This window comes from Cydia strobilella, chromosome 4, assembly GCF_947568885.1.
Source record: "Cydia strobilella chromosome 4, ilCydStro3.1, whole genome shotgun sequence".
Taxonomy (NCBI): Eukaryota; Metazoa; Arthropoda; class Insecta; order Lepidoptera; family Tortricidae; genus Cydia; species Cydia strobilella.
This window is the reverse complement of record NC_086044.1, coordinates 7,495,767-7,516,187: the sequence shown is the minus strand read 5'-3', so window position 1 is coordinate 7,516,187 and position 20,421 is coordinate 7,495,767. Positions and strand designations below refer to the sequence as shown.

The following is a 20,421-nucleotide window of genomic DNA, read 5'->3' as shown; positions in this document are numbered from 1 at the left end:
TACTTGTTGCTACATAGAAAATGGATAACCCTTCATATTAGAGTAATTCGTAAGTTGTGTACCAGCAATAATGTCATAAGTAGGTAGAACGCATTTTTTTCATTCACATCTTGTCTGAGCGAAAAAAGGTCTGTCTGGTCTGTCAAAGGGTTGTCTGGTTCGGTACCCAAAGGGTAAAAACGGGACCCTATTACTAAGACTCCGCTGTCCGTCTGTCTGTCCGTCTGTCACCAGGCTGTACCTCATGAACCGTGATAGCTAGACAGTTGAAATTTTCACAGATGATGTATTTCTGTTGCCGCTAAAACAACAAATACTAAAAACAGAATAAAATAAATATTTAAGTGGGGCTCCCTTCATGCGCGAGTCCGACTCGCACTTGGCCGGTTTTTATTTATCATTTCCATATATTATTTTAATATCCACAATATATTATATTTTAAATATTGTGATAATAGTACTATGCCTTATGGGAAACGGTCGAAGAGATAGTTCAGATCCGGAAACCGCTACCAAATTTTAGTATGTTGCTGGGCATGGTATTGGGTCTCCAAAACTGCCGGGAGACAGCGGCGCCGGCCATCTACTTCAGCGAAATGATGTCATCAAAATGACTCCCGCCTCGGTGCGAATATTGCATATTGCACACAAACTATGCAATGCACATACACGTGTGGGATATTAAACGAAAGCCAATAAAATATTATATATTTCACTAATACACTATGTACCAAAATATACAATAGTTTAAGAGAAATTTAAAAATAAATCAAAATGATGAAAAAAAAAATCGATTATTTGGGTTTTTCAACCAAACCAAGTCGGACGTTAAAGCAATGTACTACAAAATTAAAGCTGATGTCTCAAGCCATACACTGATATCAAAATAATCAAAATCAGACCAAAAATGTGAAAATTATGTTAAAAGTTGAAAGCGGTTTCCGGATCTGAACTATATTCCCGTAAGGCAGTGCACTATTAATTGCTCATTTGCTATCTATTTTACTAGATTTTGTTATAAAATTCAACATGTCTTCATCCCTATTGAAGTTATTTATAGGTAGACCTACTCGTACCATAAGAAAGTATATCTATAGTTGGTCAAGCAAATCTTGTCAGTAAATAAGAACAAAAAAAACTATACTCATCCTTTCCTTTTGGGTGCTAGTACTAGTGTAAGACAAAGATAGTATGATTCCCTCTAGTCCTTTGACCAACTATACCACTATACTCGTAGATATCAGAGAGTGCCTAGCCAAAATGCCAATCGGTTGCGGCTTAGCGAACGGAACGAAACGGTAATGTCTCTCTATCAATCTTCCATATAAGTGCGACAGAGACATAGCGTTTCGTTCGCTACGGCGCAACGATTGGCATCTTGGCTAGGCCTCCAGATGCGCGTAACTCAAATAGGTATGTAGATATAGATATAAATTTACCTACCTACATGCTAATTATAGGTCGCTGCTTTCAGAATTAACTTACCACTATTTTAAGCCCATGTGTCATCTACCTACCGGCCGTTATCGTGCACGTATTATTTAATATTATTTTATTTACATGTTACGTTTTACTTGATAATAGAAATGGTTAATTAGCGAGTATGTAGGTACAAAATTAAACAGTGTTTACAAGTCACGGGCCTTTACGGCCGCGGACGGTCACGGTGGCTGGGTTTGTGGGTTCTATCGTTCATTCAGATTTCAGACGGGGCGTTCCAATCGCCTTTTGGCAAAAACGTAAGCTATCTGTGCGAACGTATTAATATAATATTTATGCTGTTGTTTACTTATAATAAGCATTAGTGTAGTGTGTGTGTAGTGGGTAGGGTAGGAAATAGTGGCTCGGAAAAAAATTGCTGGGTACAGTGGCTCACTCAACCTAATTCCAACATGATAAAGGCGATATTGGGGCGACTGAGCCTCTGTTCGAACTGAGCCACTGTTTCCTACCCTACCCTATATGATATTACCCATGTCAATAATGTTATACGAGTAAACACTGAGGTGTTAAAAAGTTTATAATGAGCGCCTATAGCTCACTAAACTGTATCAATTTATTGTTATTACTGTCTAGGATGCAAATGTACACTAGATTAAGTAATTATCATGTAATAAATTATGTTAAATAAAGAACTTATAAAATAAAATAAAATCGCCTATAGGAGACAAAGGCTGACGCGAGCAGATAAATGATCTCCGATTAAATTGTATCAAATTCAATGCCTTCATACGGTATGAAGGCATTGATCATACCTCTAAATATGCGACTGCGAAATCGTGTTCGCGAATATTTTAAACTAAAATGTTGGGTTATTGTATCTATTTGTACTACTTCATTGACGTATGCATCGTCATGTCATGCATACTGATTATTAGTGGCATTATTTAAAAAATATTAGAAAGCTATTTATCTGCGTTTAAGTAATATGTATACATTTCAACAATGTAAGTGATAAAACTGACTCGATCGTAATAAGCGTTTATGCTTGGTTTAAATGCCAGCTGAGTGACCTTAATAATTTTATGAAGCGCGCAAAACTACAGCTGCGTGGACGTTAAATAACGCATGCAATATAGCTGTTTGTATTCAAATTAATGGCGAAATAAAAAAGATCCTTTTACTCGAGAAACAAAGCACGTCAAGGCTGTCGCGGGATTCCCGTGGCGTTGCTCAAGAGCCTGCGGTTGAGTGAGTTGCATTGCTGGCCGTGGATTCTCAGTGAATACGCAAGCACGGGGAGTCAAGCTCTTAAGCGAACCAGCGTAGCCTGATGTCGAAATCAGTAATATTATTAATACATGAATGCGCGTGTTCTCTCAACTAGAGCTACGAATCGCTGCCTGTCTGACGCTGACTGGGGAACATTGTACCATTCGAATCAGGAACCTACGATACGCTGTTCCTGGACACATGGCTCAAATGAACACGTAGTGTGACGCGCCTTTATTGTTCACTGGTTGACCTTTTGCCTTTTGACTCGCCAGTGCTAGGTTGGTTGAATGTCACCCCCGATCTAAACTATGCGGCGCGTTTCCGAACCGAACCGGCGGCAGTGGATGATCCCACAAAGAGACATTATCCGAGGCCGCAGACGGATTTCGACGAACATCCAAAACACGTTCATTCATAAAGCGCAGCGCCACCGGCCGGAACGGGGGCGCCGTGTCAATGTCGAAAAAAAACAAAAAGTTAATTGGATGAATGCAGATCCGAGAAGTGGTTCCGTTATTTCATATCTATGGCGGCCGTTTTTTGCACGCTAATGCTGAAGCGTTGTAATCATAACTGTAATGTAATTCGCTATTGCTGATGTGTTAAGATAATACCTAATGCCTAATGTAGGCCTACTTAATACTTACAACAACACAACAACAAATAACGTTATTTGTTGTATTATTGTTAAATATCGAATGTTTACAAAAAAAATTCGCTTTAACCTAGTTACTTTTAAATTTATCCGTGGTAGGTGACTAATTAAATAAATCAAGTTGGACAAATTTCACAAATTCGCTGTGCCAAACGTCAAACTCAAACGTCAATAAAAGTATGTAACTACCTATACCTACATAATACATGTCTAATAATATACATATAGTACCTAATATGCCTAGCTATTGTCAAAGAGGATATAATAAGGTAGAGCGGTACTGTCATAGTAAATTTTGTAACCACTGTAAATTCACTGCCATCTATCGACATACTTTAAAACTAAAAATGAAGATTTATAAAAATACGTTAAAATGTATTTAAATATAGATAAATGATTTTTTTATTTGCATTGGTAATTTTTATATGATTTTGACCCATGTTCTTTCACTGATATGCGTTAAAATTATAAATAACAAAAGTGACCGTCAACGCCCTCTATACGAGAGTAGGCCAAAACTAGTGGCGCCATCTGATCGAGAATCAAATTTTCGTGATTTTGGAGGCACGTTTTTTCCTTAGACTGTATCCATCTATTACGGAGTTATATCTATCTTTGCTATTGTCCTAGAAGTCATTAGAATTAATGATAGAGGCTGAGTTACGAAAGTCGTAAAACTAACAGCTCAATTAGTAAAATAGTCATAGTCATAGTCATTTATTTTATAAAGCCAATTTACAAGTCAGTTGCTAAATAACATCAAATTACTATACAGTAAAGTTCATCGATTAAGTTACATCATATTAAAATAACAGTAAAATACCTTACATTAAAAATTACAATAATTCATTAAGTACATAAATAGTAGTCACAAATTCATTGAAATTATTATAACATCCATAATAGCAATATAAAAATAATAAAATTCAGCATGACCTACGTGTGTGTACCTATCTATCTACCTATACTATTATATACTCTTTACATCATACATATTATGCCTTGTTGCATGGTTAACAAAAATACCTATGTCGTGAACAATCTTTGCGTCGCAAAACCACTGCAAAATTAAATGTTATCGCTGCGTATATGTATGTAATTAGAAAAAAAAACAGCCAATTAATTCATCATATAAGCACAACACATGCCAATATAGGTACATTGTACTTGTACTTGGATTGGATTTTTCCACTGCGTTTCTTATTCGGAATTTGTGATATTTAAAAAATGCCGTTGAGCAAAATTTTACCGAACCGACATTACCGAAATCAAAACAAAATAACGAAATAATACAAAAATATTCTCTCTCTCTAGTAGAGTCAGACCAAGCTAAGTTGGCAGCGATTTTGATAGCACAGACTGTGAAAGTGTTATTCTAAACGTCAAACTTCTATGAAAAAATCGATGCTAACTTAGCTTGGTCTAACCCAAGTTAATTATTCATATCTTACAGGGAACTCGTGACAGAAATGGGATAAATTCGGATTTTGTAGCACTTTTACTAGTTACATGTACAGGTAACAAGAACAACCTACCATGTGTAAGTACTTTTGAATAATCCAGTTGTTTTGTTTTAAATTATTTCGAATTGTTCTATTACTATTTTTTTTTCAGAACTTAAAGTAATATTAATTAATTTTTATTTTAATAGGCTCTTTATACAGTGTAGAAAAAATTTATGGGGCCCTGGGGGGAAAGTGCCTTAAAATAAAACCTTAAGTTAACTCATTTCACTTACAGGAAACATTCTTTTATTTTTAAAAAGAAACAAAACTGCATACAAAGATTTTTTTAAATTTGCTTGTCTCGCCCGGGAATCGCAGCGACTAAAAATTCCAAAAAATAAAAGAATTTCGATATTGTAAGGTAACGTTTTTAAAATAAATAAAAATCTACAAAAATCGATCAAAATTGACACTTGGCGCGCATGATCTTTCCCGTTCTTTCTTGCGAAATGTGCCAGTGACAGCGGCAAACCGATGGAACGGCCTTAAGGCACTTTCCCTCCAGGGCCCATTAATTTTTTCCACCCTGTATTTCCTCACGGAAAGCATCGTATCCGCTTTATGAAATTGATATAAATTACATTACAAAACACCACACACACACACACACACACACACACACACACACACATCACATTAATTACGTGTACAAAACGCGAGAGTTTAAAGTGTGATATAAATTCATATAAGTAGGTTTTAAATAAAGCATCCAGCGAATAAAGCCACATTAGGCTTAACTGCTGCTGTAATCGCTCAGAAATATTCTATTCTTATTGCTATTAACTACAATTCATCATCACCATCATCCTGTCCTGGCCGGTTTCGGCCACGGCGACTGGGTTTGTACTGGCTAGTGAGAGCGACGATCGTGAGCTCTCAGGTGACTGACGTAGCCTATTTTTGCAGTGAATGTACGGCCACACTCACCGCAGGTCAGCACCCCTCCGACAGAATTGTAGTTGATGACCGCAGGTGGTCGGGCCTTTAACTCGTCACGCTTCGCGTCGATAGTTCCACTCGTCTCTGCTCTTCGAAGGCCTGCACTTTTGTACTCACTGTATGCCTCCACTTCGGTCGATCTTGTGCCGAAGTCTGCCAGTGCAATGGTTCAATGTCACATCTCCGCATGTGGCGCTTCAGTATATCTGTGTATCGCAAAAGTTGGCCGCCCTGTTACCGCTTCCAACTCTGCAACTCTGAGTAAAAGATGCGCTTAGCAACTCTGTCATTGGACATATGGGAGACATGACCACACCATTACTGACACCGCATTAGATAGGCTTCAATGCCGCTGACATTAGCACGGCGTAGCACTTCTGTGTTCCTGACACGATCCGACCATGTGATGTTCAGAATGTCACGCAGGCATTTAAGGTGAAACCTATCCAATGTGCGAATATGCTTTCGGTAAAGGCACCACGTTTCAGAGGCATACAGGAGATTGGGCAGAACTATGGCCATATACAGGAGATTGGGCAGAACTATGGCCATATACACAGAGAGAGGTCTGAAGCTTAATATTATGTGAACGGAACACCTTGACGCTAAGTTTACCGAACGCAGCAGCAGCCGCTCCGATTCTGCTGTTGATTTCGTCGTCAAGGTGGCACTTGGATGTTATCGTGCTCCCCAGATAACTGAATCTGTCTACCTTGCTTAAGAGAGTCGTCGCCGAGCCTGATGTCAACGGGCGCTAGTGTCTCCAACCCATGACTTCGGTTTTCTTGACACTAATTTTAAGGCCGAAGCGCTGACAGGACTCGTTGAGACTCGTCATAAGCGTTTGTAGACTTTCCGGGGAATCCGCTACAAAGTAAAGTTCATCTGCGTACATTATCTCCGTAATAGTGGCTTGAGATACTTTCGTGCGGGCCTTCAGTCGTGCTAGATTGAATACACTGCCATCAGTGCGAAAACGAATACGAATGCCATCCGTTAACGTTTGTAAGGCACTGTTTACTTTGCTGTTGTCGTCAGAAATGACGACAACAGCAAAGTAAAGAGCGACTTTACTACAATCAAAGATAGATATAACTCCGTAATAGATGGATACAGTCTAAGGAAAAAACGTGCCTCGAAAATCACGAAAATTTGATTCTCGATCAGATGGCGCCACTAGTTTTGGCCTACACTCGTATAGAGGGCGTTGACTGTTTCGTTTGTTATTTATAATTTTAACGCATACCAGTGAAAGAACATGGGTCAAAATCATATAAAAATAATTAATGCAAATAAAAAAATCATTTATCCATATTTAAATACATTTTATCGTATTTTTATAAATATTTATTTTTAGTTTTAAAGTGTGTCGACAGATGGCAGTGAATTTACTGGGGTTACAAAATTTACTATGACAGTACCGCTCTAGTATAAGTTACTCTATGCTACAATTAACAATGCTTTAGCGGACATTTAATCGCAGCTGCAATCAATTATACTTCTAAATATTCGATTAACGAACGATAGGCAATAGATTCGATTCTCCGAATAGCGAATCTCTACATTCTCTACTCGTGTTTGAGATTATCACCGGCTGCTGTTTCAGCTGTTTGTGGGGCACTCGTCGCTCGTGTTTCAAGAGCATTCAGAGACTCGATGTTTCCTAATTCAGACGAATTCATTTGGGTATTAAATTAGAGTAATTTAATCGAAATTCGCCTGAAAAACGAACGCCGTCATCGCTCCTAAAAGAGCGTGTGTCCCATAAATATCATTAGAAATCTTTTAGTCTCGTTATATAGTCAGTACTTTGATGAAAGTTTTTTTGAAATTTTCTGTGTCTGTAATAGCTGAACGACCTAGTAGGTAGGAAGGTACAGGTCGATTCACGAAAGTTGGCACAATTGGAATGAACAAAACTTTCATCGGATGAGTGACACCTGTATGACCTGTATCGGTATACAGTTAGAGTCACCATTTTATTGGTTAATGCATAGAAGGTAGGATCCTATAGAAGTGGGGGGCATGGTGGAAGAATGAATGCGCGAGCCCATAATGCCCCCATACAACGTCTGAGAGGGTGACGCCGCAGGGGATGTTAGTGGGTATTCTCCTACCCATCCTCTGGTTAGAGGATGTACGGGAGGAGCGAGTCCCACATACCACCCCCCCAATGGGCTTCGCCAGCCCGGGGGGTGAGATGCGAAAATGCATTTACCCCTGCGTCAAAAAAAAAAAGATCCTATAGAAGTGGCCTACCACGTGCGCCCGTGAGGGACAGACCATACGCAGTGCGATGCGACAATATGATTGGTCGAGTAGATTTGTAGCCCCCACCATAAACCATACAACTCTCCCGTTCGGACAGTTCCCCCCACCACTCATGCCTAATCCAGTTTTATACTAGATTATGGGTTAATGTGATACAAGGGCCTGACACTCTTTGATAGAGAAAGATAGTCTTATTGCGATTCCTATAAGAGGAAAGAGAAAATAGTGCCATGCTTTGTCCTTATCACCGGGTCCTTATGGTCGGGTTATGGCAGCATAGGTAGGAGCATGAATCTAGTATAACATGGATCGGTCATGAGGGGTGGGGCGAAATAACCGAACGACCGAACGGGATAGTCTTATGTATCTTTCAGTAGTAGTGACAGAGAGCAATATATTGCTTTTTGTCTTTGTCATAGTTTCACTTTTCCACCGCTGCCACAACCGAAATTGTGGCAAACAAATAAGTACGTGACATATCATGCTTGTTTGTTGCTTGTTTAATTATCGTTGTTTTCTATGAAATTGTGCTTTCTCCTATAAAACATAGTGATGGTTAGCGTTTTGAATTGATAAAATAATGGTGAATTGTTCTGTAATCGGCTGTAATAGCCGCTCTGAGCAAAAATATGAGAACATAACCTTTAACACGTAAGTACGGTATTTTACACCTTCCTCTTAACGCAATATGTGAGAATAACATCGTAAAATTACGTTACACTCAAAGCAATGTAGAATCAAACGATTTCAATAAAAATATCACAATTATTTACGCAAATTAACAAAACATTATTTGTAAAATTATCCGCCCAAATTACGTAGGTTGTTTGTGGTAATATGTCAGCTACTCAGACGAGTCTGAGGTCAGCCGTTTTTAATCTTCTTCTTAATTTAGCTGCATAACAATCATGTTAGGGATACCAGATGAAAATATCATAATTTTATGGGTAATTTTGACCTTTAAGTTTTTTCGTATTTCTAATTCCAAAAAATAAAATAAACAAATGTTGTGAAGATTAAATGTGGTGTACATTAATTGGTGTGAATAATGTGATTGTGATTTGTGATTTCATAAAATTAAAACTCATAATACATTTTATTTTACGTTTTATTTACTAAACATGTTTAGTTTTGTACCACCTGCGCGAATTATAGGAGGTATTTCATTGTTCATACCTTCATACGCCTAAAAAGAACGGCCCATTGACATTTTATCCAACAATTTTAATACCGTCATACTTTGCCTCCAGGGTAATCACCCCAACGTGATATCAAATATTGGGGTAATTTTTACCAATATGGTATCCCCACGTTTATGACGTCATCTATGTCTATCCCTTACGGGCGCACGCGGTAGGCCGCATCTATGTAATGCTAGGTCTATGGGTAGGAGGCAATGGCGAAATACCGAAATTTATAAGAGTGAAAGAGAAAAAGGATTCTGCTGACATATATATATATACATATATATATACATACATGAATATGTCTTTCTCTTACCCCTGGTCGCTCGGTTTCATGTCTATAACTATTATACTATGTCTATGATGTGACACACTTAGATATTTTCATTCACTCATTCAATCCATTCGTACCACCAGCTCTTGTGTATACCTGTACCCAACTATATTATGTATGAATGTATGTATGTCACTTTATTGCACAAACAGGTTTACACAAAATAGACATATATAACAGTAAAAGATGTAAGTATCTCTTCCGGTTGTACGTTGTTTCATAGACTACATTTTTAAAGAATTTCGCTTCATATAAAATGATTCAAATATTATTAGTTTATTGAATAATCACTTCGCAGAATACTTACTTTGTAAAAATTTTAATCGTAGATTTTTGTTGCAAAGAAAATTTAAAGTTTCGATATTCATTTCATAGAGTTTCTAATCATATATTCTTTATCCTTATATTATTTAGTTCATGTAAACTTTTTACCACGACATATGTTTTTATAGAATTATGTTTTTCATAAACAAAATCGCATATTATCATTTCATAGAAAAAACCATTCGCAGAATACTTATTTTGTAGAAATTTTTGTTGCTAAGAAATTCTCATGTTTGGATATTCATATTATTCAATTTAGATTATTATTAGATAGATTTAGATATGTATTCTTATTATAATATACGAGACACTAATTAAAATATAACTTCTGTTTGTATAGTATATATTCTGTTTGTAAATCAGTATCGTACAATAAAATAAGTCTGCTCTGGCGCGCAGTTCTAACCTAACCTAACCCACTTTTCTTAGTAACATTTCGGTTCTGTAAGGGCCGCAATTCTAACCTAACCTAACCTACTTCTCTGAACGTTTATATCGATGAATAAATAAAATAAAGACAAACAGTTTTCTTTAAAACATAATCCTACTGTTTGATAATTTTATTGAATAAAATACTGCGTTTCTATGAAATATGTTGCATTGTAGTAAATAGGTGTTGAAACAAGAATATTCGAAATAAAAATACAAGCACCAAATATTATATGAAACAGTTTCTTGTGCAACGAAATTCTGTGAAATTTGTGTCTTGGAAACAAGAATACCCCAAACATAAATCTACTGTTTGATAAGTTTGCTAAATAAAAAAGTGAGATTATAAAATTCATTGAAATGTGTTTCTGTGACATTATGTTTCATTTAAGTAAATATAGGTAGTCTTTGAAACAAAAATATTCGAACTAAAAATACAAGGACCAAGTATTATACGAAACATTTTCTGTGAAACAAAATTATATGAAATTTTTGTCTGCGAAACAAGGGATCACCATCTCTTCCAGCTATAGTCATTGCCTGATGCACCTATGGGCCTGGGTCTTACGGTGTCTTCAAGTCTCAGAGTATAGGTGAACTCTTAGTGTACTAACCGTATTCGGCGTGCACGGTGCACATATGCGCGTGCTGCGGATGCTGCGGGTGCGGGCACATCTCGGGCACGTAGTACGGCTCCGGGTAGCCGTACTCGCCGTAGTAGGGCTCCGCGGGACCGGGCCCGCCGCCGCCCTCCGCGACGCCCACGCCCACCATCGTGACTAGCAGCGCATCGCGCGCCGGACCATCCGGAACCGCGGACCACTAACTCTGGAATAAGAGAAAAAATCTATTAAAAAAATAAAAAAATAAACATGCTGTATGTCATATACGAAAGAAAAAGTGACCAAGGTGTATGTAGTGCCCCGGTTTTGGATGGAACGGAACCGACGTCTTCTGCATTCACGGAAGAATCAAAAAACACGCATCGAAATATTTCATTAAATAATTTGGTTTCTTCCCTAGTTGCAAATTAAAATTTCTTTTATAATAATATAAGAAATTTTTGTTCTTCATTACAGCAGTTTGGTGATGATCATTATTTGTGTCTTTGTCTTGAAGTACCATCACTCACATCACTGAGTCGATTTCTTGTGGACAACCTCATACTTTTAGCATAAACTTGACTGTACATGTACAAACGCCCCTTTACGCGTGTTACTCGACTCAAGCTACTCCATATAACGTTGTAGTAGGTTAAAGCCTTGTTTATCTAATTACTCGTAACGAAAAGAACAAGTCACAACATGTAACGTTAATGTGGGTGGCTACTAGCTACTAGTAGCTACCACAGGTACCTGGAACAGTAGATTTGTATACTGGCAGAGAAAATCTTTGGCGCCTTATTTGTTATTGCTTGGTCAAGTACTTAGTTACAAAAATGGAGAAAACTCTCTAAGAATGATGAAAAAGAGAGATCTTTGAACGTTGTTCCGGCTAGCACTGAAAACAATAGGCAAATTTGCCTAAAGCCGCACTAACAAAATCTGTACTTAGAGGGTAGTCATATTTATGCGGGAACTCGGTTGTTAAAAGCACGAAAACATATAATTATGGGAGCTTAATTGCATCATTTTTTTTATTTAAAGCAATGCATGCACCTAAATATACAAAATAACTAAGTGTTACCCGTTTAATTTTTAACAAACCAAGTTTGTTTCTCTACTCTACATTATAAGCGAACTCACACAAAAGTTAACAGAATTTCGTAAAGTTTGAAGAAGTTTCTAATAATGCCGTAATTTTATAGGTACCGCAAGTTTCTCAGACGAACTATAGCATTGTTTCATAACTTCGGCTCTTTTGATATTACGCGATATCGATTGAGAATATCATACACGTATAGGTACTAGCTTTCGTGGCTGGCCTTGTATATTAAGTGTCTATATGCCAGAGCAGCCAAATATTAGACCACCCGTCGCGAAGAGAGAGCTTCTTTGCTGCTGGACTGCTGGTGTGTGTAGTACTCTAATTGAAAGATTATTCGAACACTGAGAGAACCTGTATAACTGAGACCTTAATATCCTATACAATCCTTACATGATCAGAGAGCGCATCTATATATAATGGTTCGTCTGAAGGTTCGATTCTAACCGACTGGAGCAACACTCCTGATGTTGCACAAGCTTGAAGCCTCGTCGATATCTGCATGACATATCCGCGTCAGAGCATCGTGACCGCATTTGCCTTTTAAATGGGGTGCTGTCACGGCGACTCACGAGTTCTGCGTGGATGAGCCCGCAATCCGTGTCAGTAATTTCCAAGGAGCACTGCTCTTCTGCTCGTTAAGAAAGCGTACGTGGCAACGCCGGCGCCGCGGCATTACGAAAATGGCGTCGGCACGTACAAAAAAATGTTAATAGCCAAAGAATGTAAAGGTCAGGGTCTGAGTCCTAGCGGTACGATACCGGTTAGCTTTAAAGAACTAAAACTCGCTAATTATAAACGTCTCTATAACGCTTATTTGAGGACTTTATTATCTTTAAAAGCTTCGTTAGTTTCGTAGTGTTATCATGTCACTTACATATTTTCCTTATTAGTGGTGAGTTTATTTGCCCTGTTAAGGCTACGTCACATTGACGCGGAAGCGTTCCAGAGCGGTCGCGGAGCAGCGCGGTGATGTCACATTGAGCGCGGTCGTCGGATTGAAAGCGTTTTGATCGCGGACCCACGTTGCAAGTTACCTACGGCTACGGGCGCAGGCAGCACAACCGCCCCGCCTCCGATCCACGCCAATGTGACGGGCGAGTGACCCGCTCCGCGTCGGTTCCGCATTCGGTCGGCAGCGGCGTTCGAGCGGGTTGAACGCGGTGCCGCGCTTCGGCAATGTGACGTAGCTCATAACATTCTATGCATTCCATGAATCTAGTATAACTGGATCGGGTATGAGGGGGTGGGGGGAAATGATCGAACGGGATAGTCTTATGTATCTTTCAGTAGGAGTAGCAGAGAAAGCGCTGTTATTGTTTGCCCTTGTCACAGTCTCACATTTTTTTATTCCCCACCGTAAATTTGTATGGTTTATGGTGGACTACAAATCTAATCGACCAATCATATTGTCGCATTGCGTATGTTCTGTCCCTCACGGGTGAACGTGTCGCGTATAGCGTAGCGAGCGTATCTATGTGATCTAGGTCTATGATGCATTCCCAGTTGTGTGGTACCGCGCGCAATCCGCGTCGGTTCCGCTGCCGCGTCAATGTGTAGGAACCTTTAGACCTTAAATATTCGTCGGGGAATCCCCGTTGCATCAGTAAGTGTTGAAACTTAAAAAAAATTAGCACGAAATGCGTCAGTCGGAAAAAAATATTGACTTAAGTAGTTAGGTAAATAGTTTTACTTATTAAATTAAATATGTATAGGTAATGTACCTATAAATTACACCATGTCGTAAAATGAGTTGAAACGTAACGTAAAACGCGTATATGTATGTAATAATTGCAGTCTATGTATGGTACCGCGCTATTATGCCTAGAAACTAAATACCCAGTATGCTTACTTCAAAGAATTGGAGCTCATTTAGGTAGCAGCGAGTCACAGATAACTTTGTTATGTGCCTTGTTTTATCTGTCGCAGGCAACAGAGCCTGTATTCGACGACAACTAATCGTATTAAATTCAACTTCAATGTCAAAAATATTCATTAGATGGACTTTAGTAAGCGAGCACTACATTCCAAGACGATTTCCATCGTTTGTGCTTGTGAGGATAGTGTTCCAATTAATACTATTCAATAAGTATACAGGCAAATTTAATTTCATTGATGGATAGATTTCATTTTAATTTAGAGCACTGTATTTACAATGTCCCAACATCGTGTAGATTTTTTATTTTTATACCTAAAGCAATGGAAAATTTATATATATAAATCCATCAAGTTCAACAAACCATGCATATGCATATTAACAAATGTATAAATAAACAAGTTTGAGAACAAATACAATTATTTTATTAAATATTTTGATTTGTGTTTTTTTTTTAAAGTAGTCACACTACTATATATAAATTAAAAACTTTAATATATGACATCTATTACAGTTTTTAAATGTAATAATATTTATCTTCTCTGAACTGCAATATTTGCATTGATTATTTCCATAGAAGCTACCACCTGGAAAGGACCTGCAGGCAAAAGACGCTCCGGGAAACCAAATAGCCGCTGGACTGATGACATAAATAAAACAGTCGGTACAAACTGGTGATATATAGCTGCAAATAGGGATAGATGGAAGTCCTTGGAGGAGGCCTTCACCCGATGAGGGGTTCTTGTCCGCAAACTTAATTTTTGTTATAGATTATAATATCAAATTACTTAATAATATATGTGAAAAATTTACTTATTTAAATTGACATACTAAATAAATTATATAAATGCTTTACTGTAACAAAACTGACTTATTTAATGTAATTAACTTGGACTCGAAATAAAAGGCTTTTTTATTTTATTTTATTTATAATCGTAAACAGATTTTAGATTTTGTAACACATTTAATCCTTAGTAGATATTATTTGAATAGTATCTACATACTATTCGTAACTATATATTATGGTAGCTAAAATCAAGGGATTCAAGGGTTGTACATACAAACTCACAGTTCGAACCAAAACCGTGAGTTCGGGGCCAGAGGAAGTAGAGGGCGTGCGCTACGGTTGGGTATAGGGTTGCCATACGTCAGGATTTCCTCTGATATATCAGGATGTTTGGTCCTTTATCACAGGATTTCGGTTGGACTTGGCTTTGAAATTTCAACTTACCACTAGAAGCTAAAAGTTGGGAATTGGGCAGAGGAAAAGGTGGGTTATGCCGTAGCTATAGCTTATCGTGGCCCACGAAAGGTTTTAGAATAAAGAATTTATAAAATAATCTTACTCCGTTTAGTTCGTGTAGACGTTAAAATTTTTAGGGTGATGTCCGGAGTTTTGCCAGGGTATATATATTTTATCATACGGTAACCCTAGTTGAGTATCAAGCGCAGAGGCAGGGGTACGAAACTCCTCGCTTCGGGCAAACTCGGCTCCGTTTGGCTCAGCATTGCTGCCGTGTTTAATTTAGCGCTGGGGGGCTAGTGTAGATGGAGGTCTTTCAAAATGTCAAATGCATAGAAGTTTTGGGGGTTTTAAGCTTTTTTATCAGGAATTTGTACTCCTTATTCATAATTGTGGTAAATCTTTGATTAATCATGGCAAACAATAGATATAGCTCAATAAATGTTAGTGGTTTAAAAAAAGTGCCAAATAAAATATATATAAAATTAAACAGGTTGAAAAAATGGCACATTTAGACGCTAAAATACCTTTGTGTATATTAAAACGTATTGATTTTATAGAAATAAGCTTAGAAGAATTTTGAGATCTGTTTTTCTGGACCTACATCTACAGTGGCGCCAACTGGTGACCACAAAAACGGTATCGACATCGTTATTAGGGTTGGCACAACTTGACGTCTCTTTGCGTGCACCACCACAGATAAGATATTGACTTGAATTTGGCAACCCTAGATAGCCGAAAGGGATAGCATTATTTGAACCTGAACCGCTGTCAAACGTCAGTTTTGTAGGAAGTTTCCTTTCTGTACTTTAGTCGTCGAATTTACAGAAAACAAATATAATACCAGCCTTTGGTAACCAAGCAAAATGGTTACTAACCATTGCAGAAGCTTGCGAAGGTATTTTTTTCGTCTGTTAAAGTTTCGTTTGTTACAGTACTGAAAAGGCACTCATATGACTAAATTTTCCCAAAATTCCCATCTGCACGAGACACTGGGTAAACACTCCATTGGGATGCACCTACATTGCTTTTTTGTTTTAGTAAGTAGACATGGTCGATTTTTACAATTTTAATTAGATTACGTAGTTATTTGCAATTTTGCATACATAACAGTCAACGAAAAACTCATTCAATAGTTTATCGTAGTTTCGCAAATCTCGAGCAACAAATTCCAAATTTCAACTAGTTTATTGGCTGTTGCTGTTACGGCTGTTAACAGATATTAGGCGTGGTGGAGTGTGGAGTATATAGGTGAGGCGAGGCGACGCACTCGTTAGGTGTCACGAATAGCAGCCCAGGATTGGAATGGACCCTCGAGACGGTTATTCATCGCACTCGATCATGTTCAATTGAATAAACACGCAGTTGGCGTGGAGTTCGTATTAAAGCCGGATTCTATGTTGTTATGTAAATATCAAGCTCAACTAAAACGTCGAGTCTTCCTGATTCTTAATCGTATCGTAATACGTGACCAGACTGTTTCGGAGAATCGAATTAAGATACCTATTCAAATATCCATTTTGAAGCTCCATTTATCTTATTATTTATTGCAATGGTCGGTTTTTGCCACGTTTTTGCCTATTTTTTATGAATATCTCCAAAGGAATCAAGATCAATCATCAAGTGCAATCATTTAAATTTTCTAATTAAAAATCCCCCCAAAACCGAAGGGGGTTCAATTTACGTGGATAACAATTTAATGTATAGTACCTAGTCATCATTGTCATCACCGAATGATCCACTATTGGGACCTGGCCTCCATGCGAGAATGAAAACTGACCGTATTATTTCAGCGATTATGAAATCATCATTGTCATATACCAAAGCCAAAATTGGCCGAAAACTTCCACTTTTGGACAATTGAATTGCTGATTCTATGTACATAGGTATATAGGACTAAGCATTCGTACGAATAAAACACGTTTTCCCACGCAGATTGTACCTTCTTATTTTTAGAAAAATATTGTTTTACTACATTGTAGATTACTTATCTTAATTCCGTCAATTATCAATTTATCGGATACACCTGCGCTCTGCGTATCGACGGCTCAGTGGGCATCAATCCACCTACGCGATCATTTGGTAAAATATATCGATTTTATCTCATATTACACGCCTACAGCTCATCGAGGGGCCATCTCGACGAACGAAAGACGTCCGTTGTCTAGAGATCACCAACACATAGATACTCTTAGATCATGGAGTTGTATAGGCCAACTCGCGCTGACCATGACTGTATTGATCTCCCGTAGCTCTCACTCATGTCATTTAATGCGTCTTGGTTTAGCATTGTGCGTGCAAATAAAGAGCATAAACTAGATAGTTCATGGGTAAGAGCGGCCGGCCATGGGTAACTAAGTGACGCGTTATTCCCATAGACTCCAATATACGTGTAACTTTGAGATATGTAATAACTGTGTTTGTGTAGTGAAAGATTAATTCTACTGGTTTTCCGAACCGGCATGATCGGCTAGTGATGTAAGTGAATATGAATAAAAGTGGAATAAAATCTCCGGTATATCGATTACACGGGCCAGTCAATTAAACGAATATGTTTTTACGATTTTCATATCGGCTGTTGGGTAATTGAAATACCAATCTCGCCGCTGACGCACGTGAGTGAAATCACGTCACTTCGGTTTTCGATAGAAACAATAATAAGTATAGAAAAATATTCGCTACATGCATAAAAATTTGTGTCGCCCAGAGGCTATGGGCTACATATGATACCTACCCTAAATAATTGCATCCATCCATTACTCGTGCTAATTCGGAAAAACAGCAATGAAACAAAACTAAATTATTACTTTTAAGCCGGAGAAAAACGTGCTCATTATTTTATTGTTTAAGAGATGCACTTTGATTATTGATTTTCTTGTCATACCTACAGTTCACATCGTTTCTAAGGATTATAAAAACTGTATGACCAATAAAAGTACTTTAAGGATGATATTGATAATGTATACGATATAAACAATTTAAGGACTGTATCGTTTATTGACCGAAGCGTAGCGAAGGGAACCGCGTACCATAACGTAAAAAACGACAAATAAATCACGTTTGTTGTATGGGAGCCCCACTTAAATATTTATTTCATTCTGTTTTTAGTATTTGTTGTTACAGCGGCAACAGAAATACATCATCTGTGAAAATTTCAACTGTACAGCTATCACGGTTCATGAGATAGCCTTGTGACAGATGGACAGCGGAGTCTTATTAGTAATAGGGTCCCGTTCTTACCCTTTGGGTACGGAACCCTAATAATAGACCGCGGGCCAGGAACAGATTTCCATGACCAATCGCCTCCCGGGCGAAAACTCGTATAGTGGTTAACAGCTATGTATGATGAACCCTCGTGAACGTCAGCTGCCGCTCCGTTGGTGGGTTGGGGAATGGCAGCAAATAGTCTATAAAAAAATTATGTCATCGCCATGCTCGTGAAGTTGACCACCCCATTTCGTTTGCCCGCAAATGGCATATCTATATCGTTAGTTCATCGTTAGTTCACGTTTGTTCAGTAGGTAAAATCGTTAGGACCCGATTCCAAAGTCGATTTAAAAAAAAAAAAAAAGGGGGTGGCTGTCTTCACGCTAGCCACCCCAAACCACTTTTTGTTAGTTTTTTTGGTCTAGATAGCAAGATATTCGTTAGTTCATGATTGTTCAGGCATTGGAATCGTTAGGACCCGATTCCTTCATTTTTTATTTTTTTTTAAAGTGGGGTGGCTGTCTTCACGCTAACCACCCCACCCAGAAATCAGTCAAACTAACCATTTGAATCCATCGGGCGACGTTAGTTCACGTTTGTTCAGGCATTAAAATCGTTAGGATCTCAATAGATTTGCTATAAAAAAATAAAATCAAAAAATTCATATTGGCCGGCCGAGATAGTTCAGCAGGGGGGGCGTAACAAGCAATCGACACAGATACTAACGATTCTATGCCCTAAATAAGCATCTATAGACGATATATAACCGATACAGTACGGTAACTTGCGGGTATTCAGAACAGATTAAAAGATTTTCGTGGTTTTATATTTTTTTTATTCTATGGTGGTGGCTGTCTTCACGCTAGCCACCCCAAACCACTTTTTGTTAGTTTTTTTGGTCTAGATAGCAAGATATTCGTTAGTTCATGATTGTTCAGGCATTGGAATCGTTAGGACCCGATTCCTTCATTTTTTTTTTTTTTTTTTTAAGTGGGGTGGCTGTCTTCACGCTAACCACCCCACCCAGAAATCAGTCAAACTAACCATGTGAATCCATCGGGCGACGTTAGTTCACGTTTGTTCAGACATTAAAATCGTTAGGATCTCAATAGATTTGCTATAAAAAATTAAAATCAAAAAATTCATATTGGCCGGCCGAGATAGTTCAGCAGGGGGGGCGTAACAAGCAATCGACACATACTAACGATTCTATGCCCTAAATAAGCATCTATAGACGATATACAACCGATACAGTACGGTAACTTGCGGGTATTCAAAACAGATTAAAAGATTTTCGTGGTTTTATATATTTTTTATTCTATGGTGGTGGCTGACTTCACGCTAGCCACCCCAAACCATTTATTGTTAGTTTTTTTGGTCTAGATAGCAAGATTTTCGTTAGTTCATGATTGTTCAAGCATTGAAATCGTTAGGACCCGATTCCTTCATTTTTTTTTAAAGTGGGGTGGCTGTCTTCACGCTAACCACCCCACCCCGAAATCAGTCAAACTAACTATGTGAATCCATCGGGCGACGTTAGTTCACGTTTGTTCAGACATTAAAATCGTTAGGATCTCAATAGATAAAAACATAAAATCGAAAAATTCATATTGGCCGGCCGAGATAGTTCAGTAGGGAGGGTGTAACAAGCAATCGACACAGATACTAACGATTCTAAGCCCTACATAAGCCCGATATAACACCGACACAGTACAGTAATTTGGCGGCATTAAATAAGGTTAGACAGGCAATAATAAAATGCAAAAACTTTAACTTATGCTCCTAAGTCGACGGCTGAAAAAAATACTCAGAATCGGGTCCTTACGATGCCACTTGCAGAATAACATCATCAGACTATGCTAATTCACGATAGGTAGGTCATTTGCGGGCGATCAAAACAAATTTGCCGAAAAAAAAAACTTGAAAATTTTAATAACCCAACTTATGCTCCTAAGTCGACGGCTGAAAAAAATACTCAGAATCGGGTCCTTACGATGTCACTTGCAGAATAACATCAGCCGACCATGCTGATTTA

General features: G+C 38.1%; 1 protein-coding gene across 1 annotated transcript in view; it reads right to left on the bottom strand.

Moving 5' to 3' along the window:
• Positions 1-20,421, bottom strand: part of LOC134740952 (fibronectin type-III domain-containing protein 3a) — a 110,576-nt gene that overhangs the window by 20,612 nt on the left and 69,543 nt on the right. Inside the window, exon 2 of the mRNA XM_063673623.1 lies at positions 10,971-11,184. Coding sequence (XP_063529693.1) covers positions 10,971-11,130 — 160 coding nt within the window. The 5' untranslated portion in view covers positions 11,131-11,184. The remainder of the gene's footprint in view (positions 1-10,970; positions 11,185-20,421) is intronic.